Source organism: Sinocyclocheilus anshuiensis, unplaced genomic scaffold (assembly GCF_001515605.1).
Source record: "Sinocyclocheilus anshuiensis isolate Anshui unplaced genomic scaffold, SAMN03320099.WGS_v1.1 scaffold1014, whole genome shotgun sequence".
NCBI classification, from domain to species: Eukaryota; Metazoa; Chordata; class Actinopteri; order Cypriniformes; family Cyprinidae; genus Sinocyclocheilus; species Sinocyclocheilus anshuiensis.
Window position 1 is genome coordinate 776,524 of NW_015540943.1, and position 11,901 is coordinate 788,424.

General features: G+C 41.9%; 1 protein-coding gene across 1 annotated transcript in view; it reads left to right on the plus strand.

Annotated features, from left to right (window-relative positions):
* The window catches only part of LOC107689738 (copine-8-like), a 150,844-nt gene that overhangs the window by 53,392 nt on the left and 85,551 nt on the right, over positions 1-11,901 (plus strand). The window contains exons 2-3 of the mRNA XM_016487870.1: positions 5,768-5,808; positions 10,777-10,823. Of these exons, the coding sequence (XP_016343356.1) occupies positions 5,768-5,808; positions 10,777-10,823 (88 nt within the window). The remainder of the gene's footprint in view (positions 1-5,767; positions 5,809-10,776; positions 10,824-11,901) is intronic.

Genomic DNA, 11,901 nt, shown 5'->3' on the forward strand with positions numbered 1-11,901 from the left:
CATTTTAAAGTTAATTAACAATAGTTAATTGTGAAACTGGTTAATCGCTGCATCCCTAGTAGGCCCCTATGCATTTTAACGTTTTATTTACACAACAACAGTTTTATTGGCCTGAAAATTTAAACTTTTGAAAACACATTTCAAAGTGCACATTTTTGAAAACGATACCGTAATTGTCTCTGTGTAAACTACAAAAAACGTGAATTTGTGAAAACAGTGACGTCATGCACATGCATATTACATGTTCAGTTTATATGTGCACAGACATAAAATTATTGTTTACAAAGTGACATCACCAACTACTGGCCTGTTTTCCATTTTAGTACATCGTTGTCATGTAAACATACACTGACACTTAAAGGATACTGTACCTTTAAGACTATGTTTATGTTTTATATGTTTAGAATCTCTGCATATGTTACTTCACTCTATCTGGCTGATCGGTGTGAATAATTATTGTGGTGGTTGATTCTCTAGTTAACTAGGTCTTCAATGGCTGTCAGTTCCCCTTCAGGAACTCGAGCTGCGTCGAAACGCTTTGGGAACGCCCCGGCGAGACCACGTTCTGAAGCATGAATGAAATCAGTCCAATAGAGAAGCGAGACGTCACGAGCGTGGTGATGTGAGCAACCAGGAGGTATAAAAGCGCATCCGGCAAGGGCACATTTTAGCTTTTGCTCTTCAGCGAGCGCGTGTGTGGTGTGTGTGTGTGTGTGTGTGTGTGTGTGTGTGTGTGTGTGTGTGTGTGTGTGTGTGTGTGTGTGTGTGTGTGAAGAAAGAAAGAAAGAAAGTATTAAGCACAGTCCAGAGAAAATGTCAAAAGTCTTTTCAAGTCTTGTGTTCTTCCCTGCCCACGCTATATTTCGGGTGGGGATACACACGATTTGTGCGTCGTCTGTTTGGGAGCGGAGCATGCAAAGTCAGCTCTCAAGGGGGATGACTGTCATGATTGTGATCTTCTCCCGCTCTGTGTGCTCCGCTCCCGCCTGGCCGTCTTCGATGAAAGCGACCAGGTTCGCGATCCTACTGGGTCCAGCCCCGCTGTTACCGTGGCACAGCGGCGGCTGTTTTCGTACCCACTGTATAGAACTACTCTAACATTATGGGGCTGAATGAGAAGGGATATGGGGCGATGCCGGCGGTGGAGCAGACGCTCGCAAGCTATCTCTCCCCGTCCTCAGCATCATCCCTGAAGGCCCCAAAGCTTCCCACCAGGGCAGTAAAGCTGACATCCAGCCTGGTTGGGAAAGCTTATAGGGCAGCAGATCAGGCCGGTGCGTGTCTGCACACTATGGTGGTGTTGCAGGCGTACCAGGCCAAACTGCTAAAAGACCTGGATGATAGGGGGGGAAGAGGAATCCGACATAGTCGCCGAACTGCGTCGGGCCACAGACCTGTCGCTTCGTTCAATGGCAGCTTTGGTGGCCACGGAGCAGCACCTGTGGTTGAATCTGTCCAAGCTAAAAGATAAGGACAGAGTCTTCCTGCTGGATGCCCCGCTATTGCCTTCTGGCCTCTTCGGCGGCGCAGTAGACACTGTCGTTGAGACATTTCAGGAGGTGAAGAAGCAGGCGGCGGCATTCCAGCGCTTCCTCCCTCGCCGTTCCCAGGACTTTGGGACTGCTGAGCGGGAGCAGTCCCAGCCGTCCAGCTCCTCATATCACAAGACCCAGAAGCAGAGCATCGTGGGCGGTGCGGTGCTCTCGGTCGGGGTCCTCTTAGCAGAAAGCGGATCAGTGGACCGTTATTTTGTCGAAGAGGACCTCGGCCAAGCGGTCCTGACTAATTCCATCGTCAGGACTCTGAGGGCAGCCCACCCTGGGGAGGAGAGGTACACACCTCAGTATAGGGTGCCCGATCCTCCTCAATGCCCTCAGGGAGCTTTACTGATACCCCTGCCACCCCCGGTGCTTCAGGGCTCAGTGAGCTCCGATGAGCAAATTTCCCAGCTGCTGCCCGGCGACGGTACGGCATAGGAAAGCTTGTCCCCTCAATTGAGGGCGCTAGAGCAGTCAGGTCAGTTGTTCTCTGCCGGTCATCCGCTTCAGGGCACCGAAGAAAGACTGGTCGAGAGATTGGTTCCCTTAGTAGACTTTCTGATAGTGTGGAAACTTCTGTCAAATGTCTCACAATGGGTCCTGCACACTGTAGAGAGAGGTTACAGAATTCAGTTCGGTTCTAGTCCACATCGCTTAAACGGGGTCGTTCCTACATTAGTAGGCCCCGAGCAGGCTCTGGTTTTGGAACAAGAAGTAGACACCCTCTTGAGGAAGGAGGCCATAGAACGTGTTCCTCCTCTCTCGAGAGAGTCAGGGTTCATCGTTCCGAAGAAGGATGGGGGGTTGCGTCCGATCATAGATCTGCATCTTTTGAACCACGCTATCAAACGGTTTCAGTTCAAGATGCTCACTATCAGAAAGATCCTGTCTCAAATCAGGTCAGAGGACTGGTTTGTCACGATAGATGTCAAGGACGCATACTTTCACATATCCATCCTTCCTCAACGCGGGAAGTTCCTGAGGTTTGCTTTCGGGGGCGAAGCATAGCAGTATCGGGTTCTTCCGTTCAGCCTGTCACTCTCACCCTGCACTTTCACAAAGTGTGTGGATGCTGCCCTGGCTCCGTTGCGACTCCAGGGCATCCGCATACTGAATTACATCGACAATTGGTTGATTCTAGCTCAGTCAGAGCAGATGGCGGCTCGGCTCGAGATGTCGTCCTCGCCCATATAAAAGAGCTGGGGTTACGGCTAAATGCCAAGAAAAGTGTGCTTTCTCCACTACAGAGGGTCACTTATCTGGCCGTGGTGTGGGATTCAACAATGATGCAGGCACAGTTGTCCCCTGCCCGTATCGAAGCGATTCTCACAGCCGTGAGGGGAGTGAGAGAAGGCCAGTCATTCACTGTCAAACAGTTTTAGAGACTGTTGGATCTGATGGCAGCTGCGCCCAACGTTATACCTTTTGGCCTGCTGTACATGAAACCCTTGCAGTGGTGGCTCAGGGCCAAGGGGTTTTCCCCGAGGGGGAACCCGCTTTGCACGATCAAGGTCACGTGGCGATGCTTACATGCCTTAGACATGTGGAAGAAACCTTGGTTCCTGTCTCAAGGCCCGATGTTGGGGGCTCCTTGTCGTCATGTAAGGCTAACGACGGATGCCTCCCTCCCGGGCTGGGGAGCGGTCATGAGTGGCCACTCTGCCCAAGGTCAGTGGGAAGGCCATCATCTCACGTGGCACATAAACTGTCTGGAAATGCTGGCTGTGTTTCGAGCTCTAGAACACTTTCTTCCAGACCTAAGGGGACATTATGTGCCTCAGTCTCTCAACTGAGGTTGTTGAGACCATACTCCAGTCCAGAGCTCCCGCCAAGAGAAAACTGTATGCCTTGGAGTGGAAGCTTTTCACTTCTTGGTGCGGACAGCAACTGCAAGACCCAGTCAACTGCCCAATTGGTACAGTTCTGGAGTTTCTGCAGGAGCACTTCTCCGCAGGGTTATCTCCCTCCACTCTGAAGGTTTATGTGGCAGCCATAGCTGCTTACCATACCCTCCTGGTTGGTCAGTCGTTGGGAAGACACCCGTTAGTTACACGTTTCCTCCGTGGCACCCTGAGGCTGAGGCCAGTACAGCACACCAAGGTGCCCTCATTGGACTTGGCGGTGGTTCTGGAGGCCTTGTGCAATGCTCCTTTCAAACCCATTGAAGATATCTCTGACAAGCTGCTCATGCTGAAGACGATCTTCTTACTCGCCATATCCTCACTGAAGAGGATAGGGGATCTTCAGGCACTTGCTGTTTCGTGCCTGGAGTTTGCCCCGAGCATGGTTAGGGCATTCCTTTACCCGAGACCCGGGTATGTCCCTAAGGTGCCCACTTCTCCGCCGAGTCCTGTACAGTATTACTGCAAACCTTTTGTCCTCCTCCCTTCCAGGAAGCAGGTCAGGAAAGACTCAATCTGCTTTGTCCAGTGCGAGTACTGAACTGCCCAGTGGCGTAAGGCAGATCAGTTATTTGTTTGTTTTGGTCCGCCTAAAGAAGGGGCTCCTGCGACCAAGCAAACTATGAGTAGGTGGGTGGTCAAGACCATCACACTGGCCTACGAGTCCTCTGACCTCCAGTCACCCGTCGGGGTCAGAGCGCACTCGACTGTGAGTATGTCGGCCTCCAAGGCTTTATCAGTGGTCGTGGCCCTTCAAGACATTTGTGCTGTGGCAGGTTGGTCCTCTCCACACACATTTGTCCAATTCTACAGTTTGGACCTGACATCCACTCCAGGGTCCCAGGTTCTCTCGTCTTGATATGCTCACCAGATACACACTTGACAGGGACTTGCTTGTATGGCGCAGTGGGTATACTCGTTCCAAAAGCGTTTCGATGCAGCTTCAGTTCCTGAAGGGGAACGTCTCCAGGTTACGTATGTAACCATGGTTCCCTGAAGGGAACAAGACGCTGCGTCTTTCTGCCATACTCCCTGCATCCCTGCAGGCGCTCGCTTCTGCAGAAGCTAACATGTGCATTTGCTGGATGCACTTTTATACTTCCTGGTTGCTCAAGTCACCCCGCTCATGACGTCTCGCTTCTCTATTAGACTGATTTCATTCATGCTTCAGAAAGTGGTCTCGCCGGGGCGTTTTGACGCAGCGTCTTGTTCCCTTCGAGAAACCATGGCTACACACGTAACCTGGAGACGTTTTCGTTAGTGTGTCATAATTAGCTTGTGTAGGCCAAGACACATCTTCTATTTGCTATTAAAGTAACTCTGGAGACGAGACTGGGGGAAAGTGTAACAGAAGGGCAATTGTAATGTGTTAATTTATTTTAGTATTTCTTTAATCATGAACAAGCTATTGTGATGACACTTGTTCAGCATGTGATTAATGTTACATTTTAGGAAACAACCTACAGATAAATATCAATTAAAATTTAAAAGGTAATGAAACTTAGGATAGCTGAAGAAAAATGCTAATACTTGCATCCAAAAAAAAATCTACTTTTATATTTCAAAACACTGTTGTACTGAGCAGGCTAACATTTTGAACACAGGATTTTATCTTGGCATTACAGCTAAGATATATACACAACCCTTTAAAACATATCACAGTAATAAATAAAACAGTTTATTTAATAATTAATATTAGTAAATATTTTTGCCTGCTTTTGATACTAATATTTTTAGCTCTCATGAACAGCATTTGTTAAATAAAAGACACAAGTGGAACAATGTGCTGCATGTTAGGCTTTAGATGTGTAAAGTCAAGGAATAAGCTGAACTGCTGGGAAATAAAATCAATTAATCAATCAATAGAAAATGTAAAAGAACAGTATTTATTTGAAATGGACTGTCTTTACTATATTAGAACATTTAAAATGTCTTAACTCTCACTTTATTTCAACAATGCATCCTTGCTGAATAAAACTTTTAAGTGAGATACAACTGGTTAATATATATATAATTCTTTGCATATAATTTCATATTACAGAGTATGTTCAATAGTATGATTTAGTCTTTCTCATTTTTCCACATACAAATATTTCTTATGAAAATGTAGCAGGTATATTAGTATGTGTGTTATGAAGGAGAATGTAAAAAATTTTTCAGTTACCTTAATCCTTTACTCCTTTTGTGCCAACACCAACAGTACACACACACACACACACACACATACACACACACACACACACACAGATAGAGAGAGAGAGAGAGATGTCTGTCTGTCATACAGTTTTCATGCATATTTATTACTCTTTGTTTAATTTCTTTTTACAGAAAACTGCTTGACATGGACACATTTTCCAAATCAGATCCAAGTAAGAATGTATTTTTTTCTCCTTTGTTGGTCAAATGCATACTGCACCATGAAATATGCTTATCAAACTTTGAAAATTATTTCTCATGCCATGGTTTATTATGACCTCATGTATGGCAGTACAATCAACTGCTTTCAGCCTCGTTAAGAGGGGACTTTCTTCACTGTCTGAAAGCTTACACAATCACATGACTCATTGCTTCTGTTTGCATTCTCGCACTGATTGTGTGAAGTAAAGCCTCCAAGCTTCAGATCTGAATGTGGCACAGGGCCTCAGATATAGACACACTGTGGGCGGCCTGCTTATTGTAATATTTGCCTCCAACTCCACAAAAGTTCTTTTGAGGAGAAAATATAAATGTCACACATTTGGCCTTGGATATCAGAGTAATCTAAATTCAAAAGTACAGATGAGGAGAGCCTCTCATTAGTTCACTCACTCATTTACTAACAGACTCATTTTTCACATATACAAATAAATTACTCAATTACACACTCAATCACACACTCATCCATTCATTCACTCTCTCACCCTCACTCATCGAATCATTTATTCACTCACTCATTCGCTCACTCACCCACCCACCCATTCATTCACTCTCACCCTCACTCGTTTATTCACTCACTCACTCACTCACTCACTCACTCACCCACCCATTCATTCACTCACTCTCAACCTCACTCATTTATTCACTCACTCACTCACTCACTCACTCACTCACTCACTCACTCACTCACTCACTCACTCACTCACTCACTCACTCACTCACTCACTCACTCACTCACTCACTCACTCACTCACTCACTCACTCACTCACTCACTCACTCACTCACTCACTCACTCACTCACTCACTCACTCACTCACTCACTCACTCACTCACTCACTCACTCACTCACTCACTCACTCACTCACTCACTCACTCACTCACTCACTCACTCACTCACTCACTCACTCACTCACTCACTCACTCACTCACTCACTCACTCACTCACTCACTCACTCACTCACTCACTCACTCACTCACTCACTCACTCACTCACTCACTCACTCACTCACTCACTCACTCACTCACTCACTCACTCACTCACTCACTCACTCACTCACTCACTCACTCACTCACTCACTCACTCACTCACTCACTCACTCACTCACTCACTCACTCACTCACTCACTCACTCACTCACTCACTCACTCACTCTCCCACCCACCCACTCACTCACTGACTCACTCACTCACCCACCCATTCATTCACTCTCAACCTCACTCATTTATTCACTCTCACCCACCCACCCATTCATTCACTCTCACCCTCACTCATGTATTCACTCACTCATCCACCCACCCACCAATTCATTCACTCTCACTCTCACTCATTTATTCACTCACTCACTCACTCACTCACTCACTCACTCACTCACTCACTCATTTATTCACTCACTCACCCATTCATTCACTCTGACCCTCACTCATTGAATCACTCACTCACTCACTCACTCACTTACTCACCCACCCATTCATTCACTCTCACCCTCACTCATTGAATCACTTACTCACTCATTTATTCTCTCACTCACATTCATTTACTTGTTTATACACTCATTCATTTACACTTCAATCATTTGATCTTAAAATACAATCATAATTTCCTTCTCATTAATTCACTCATTATTCAGCATTTGCATTCATTGATTCGTTCGTTCAATTTATTAATTCATTCACTCACTCACTCACTCACTCACTCACTCACTCACTCACTCACTAACATACTCACTCACACATTCATAAATTTTGTCACTAGCTTATTGACTTACATTTCCAGTCATTAACTGTTTCTCAGTCACCCATTCATTCACTCTCACCCTCACTCATTTATTCATTCATTCACTCGCTCACTCATTGAATCACTCACTCACTCACTCACTAGTTTATACTCTTGCTACATTCATTTACTTGTTTAAGCACTCATTCATTTACACTTCAATCATTTCATCTTAAAGTAAAATAATAATTTCCTTCTCATTAATTCACTCATTATTCAGGATTTTCATTTACTGATTTGTTCATTCAATTTATTCATTCACTCACTCACTCACTCACTCACTCACTCACTCACTCACTCACTCACTCACTCACTCACTCACTCACTCACTCACTCACTCACTCACTCACTCACTCACTCACTCACTCACTCACTCACTCACTCACTCACTCACTCACTCACTCACTCACTCACTCACTCACTCACTCACTCACCCACCCATTCATTCACTCTCACCCTCACTCATTGAATCACTCACTCACTCACTAGTTTATACTCTTGCTACATTAATTTACTTGTTTATGCACTCATTCATTTACACTTCAATCCTTTGATCTTAAAGTACAATAATAATTTCCTTCTCATTAATTCACTCATTATTCAGGATTTTCATTTACTGATTCGTTCATTCAATTTATTCGTTCACTCACTCACATACTCACTCATGCATTCATTAATTTAGTCACTAGCATATTGACTTACTTAAATTTCCTGTCATGAACTGTTTCTCAGTCACTCATTCATTCACTCTCTCACTCACTCTGACACATTTATACACTGACATTTATTCACACTTACAGTCACTCAATTATTCACTTACCTACTTAATCAGTCATTATTGTACTTGCTTATAAACTCACCTATTCATTCACTCCCTCACTCATTCATTCACTTGTCTATACTCTCATTCGCTCACCCATTCAGTCACTCTTTGATTCATTCACTTGCTCAAGATTCATTTATACACTTATTTGTCTTACTCATTCACCTTCTCACATTCATTCACTCAACACATTTCACTTGTTTATTCAATTATTTATATATTAATTTCATTTACTTGACTGTTTCATTGACACATTAATTACCCAACATCTGCTTAAATTCATTCATTCCTCAATTATTCACTTTATCTCTCAATCATTTGCAAACATTTTCTTTTTTTTAATGTCTTTAGTCATATATTAATTCACTCATTCACCCACTCATTTTCTACATTCTTACATACTTTATTATACTTTATTACTATATTCATTCAAATTTGACACAAAATCTTGGAAAATACTCTAGATTTATTGATCAGGTGTGTGTATTCGCAAACAGGAATCAGACAGAATTCTGAGTCACTGGAAGAACTCTCTGATGTCGAGAACAATGAGCGCTGAAAGTCTTTAATGTTTTCTTTTGTGCCGTGTGTATGTGTGACAGTAGTGAACAGGAAACGGTACAATGAACAGCTCTGCTTTTAATCACTCTGCTATTATTGTTATTATCTGTATTGATTTCCGTACTTCTGTTGCTTGTTCTTGTCTTACTGTCCTGCTTCATTTATTTCTTGCCTGCTTTCTCTTTTCTTTCAGATTGTTTGTCCACTTTTCCACCTGTTTTGCTTTCATGCATTGCAGTAGCTATGCGTGAGTTTTTCTAAGTGTCTTTTTATTTTCATGTTATTGTCATTTGTTTACTGGTCCTGTTCATGATCAGCTGGGCTAAACAGACGTCAGCTCTTTCTGGGCCACTGTCAGGGTCCTTGCATTCATGCAAGTGGGCACTTGTGCTGAGCCCCTATCTTAATTATGCTGAGTACTTTTGGCCCAGTCTCTTAGTGTTACCATTATCCTTATGACAAACATAGAAAAATGTACACACACTCAGTTATTAAAAAAAAAACAAACAAAAAAAATTTTTGCCACTGTCTGTTGCAAGTTTCAGTAGTTCAGCCTTAGGCTTCATGTTTTTGCATTGCACACACATATTTTGTAGCTATCTTATCTCTATCCACAGCTTTTCACCATACGTTTATTAACTTTTAACAATAACCTTTGTAATTTACGAAAAAATGTACAGACAATGAAAACACATGTATGAAAAAAAACATACTCTGGGAGGCCTTATAAATGTGTTAAGATTCCATTTTTAACATAATGAATCATTCGTCTTACTGTATATTTCATCTTAAATATATTTCATAATGTATACACATACACTAAAAGAGTAAGAAAGGGTGCAGCTGTGAGGTTCCTCTGCATAAAAATGCAGACATGCTTATGCCTCGAGCATGCGGTCACCGATTTAGGATACTCCAAATTCATTAACATAAGAACAAAGTTAAGAACAAATGCATGTGTGTGAGAAGTTCTTCTGTACGAATAATCCACATAATTATTAGTGAATGTTTTACACTAACTGCCATATATATATTTTTTTGAACTGTAAGAAATATGCACACATGAGTAAATAGAAAAAAAAATTATACACACATCTAAACTATCAATGCAATATCATGAGAAAAAGGATCATGATACATTAATAATGTATTTGCACCATCCTACTTTACAGTGACATCTACAGGTGTGGATGCAACGATCATACAAAAGCAAGCATTTTCAAATGTCACTTTAGAAATACTCTATTCACACTAATATACATAACAACGACATGGATTGATTTATTCTACAAATCTAAAGTGGCATTTAATAGGGTGGTTACTGTGATAAACTGAGTAATACTGAGCTGGTCATGTGATCTCAATATGGTGATCACCATAAGGGTATCTACCCTTATGTAGAATAAAACCATTTTTTTTTTCTAGACCACTAATATCTGCTTAGTTACCAGTATCCTATATAAATCTGCAGACTTTCTTTTTTCTTACCAGTGTTCTTCAAAATATTTCCTTTTGTGAAAGAAATGAATAGAGGTTTGGACTGGCTGGTTTACAACAGCTTTGTAACTCATCCAGTGAGATTTTTATATCATCGCATTCCACCGCTCTGGTTCTAAGCTGTTTCTCTACAAACACAGTAGACCATAAGATTACACACTACACAAAGTGCATCTGAGTTAAGAGTGTCACAGGTCTTCTGGCATTTGAAAAATTCTTTGCCTTTGTGTAACACAATCTCTGTCTCTCTCTCTTTGCTCTCCACAGTCTGTGTGCTGTACATACAAGGCATTGGCAACAAAGAGTGGCGAGAGGTGAGCGGAACAATCTGGCCCAGTCGTGTCGACCCCTTGAAGGGCCCGGCAGACCCTTGGTCTCATAAATATTCATACATGTAAATGTGGGCTTGGAATATTCTCAGAATAGTAATATCAATTATTTTTGGCGCTCTTATTTTTTCTGTGTCTATCAGTTCTTCATATTTCCTTCCCAGCTAATCAGAGGAAGTATCAGGCTCTCTAAAGCACCATTAAGAGGGCCATGTATTTATTAACTTCAATCACTAGCTGGTGAAATATGATAAGCCACCCAGGGAATGTAATAACATTCTTACCCACGCTCATATCAAGACAACTCTGGCCCACTTTTCAAGTCGGCTCATTAAAACGTTAAGTCCCTTTAACATCGCATTAAGGCTTCAACGCACCCTCAACCTCACAACGATGTGCCTCTTTGAGCTCCATATAAAAGACGTTGAAGGTAGCAGGAATGTGGGAGGTGTACACAGTAAACAGGGACTTGTATTTGCGCTTAGGACATTAAAACAAAATCTTGCTTTGATACAGAAAATAAAAGCTCAGGAATAAAAAAAAAAAGACTTGTCAATTTGGATTTATGAAACTTTCATATACGCTTGGCTAATGTAAAATAATTAGAACAAACTGGTTCAAAATATGTGTTGTATCTTGTTTTGATTTTAATTACATGCGTAATGTTACGTCTATATGTATGTATATTTTGATAAAATATTTTAGAGCTTGGGATAACTTCTAAAATTCATATTCATTATAAAAACGGTGTTTTATTTTTTTTTTATTAATGTAAATGTTTTTTCTGGGTTTAAATTAAAATCACTCTACCTCATATATTCCTCACTTATTCATTATTTTCACGACTGTGAGATCCCTGTTTTTTGTTTTTTTTTCAAAGTAAAAACTTTTGGTAAGAGTACATAGAAATATCTTGATTTTTAGTTGTTTTAGCTTATTTTAATGCTTGTTTTGGATTAATTTAAATCATTTTAAAGGGGTCATATGATGCTGCTAAAAAGAACATTATTTTGTGTATTTGGTGTAATGAAATGCGTTTATGCGGTTTAAGGTTAAAAAAACA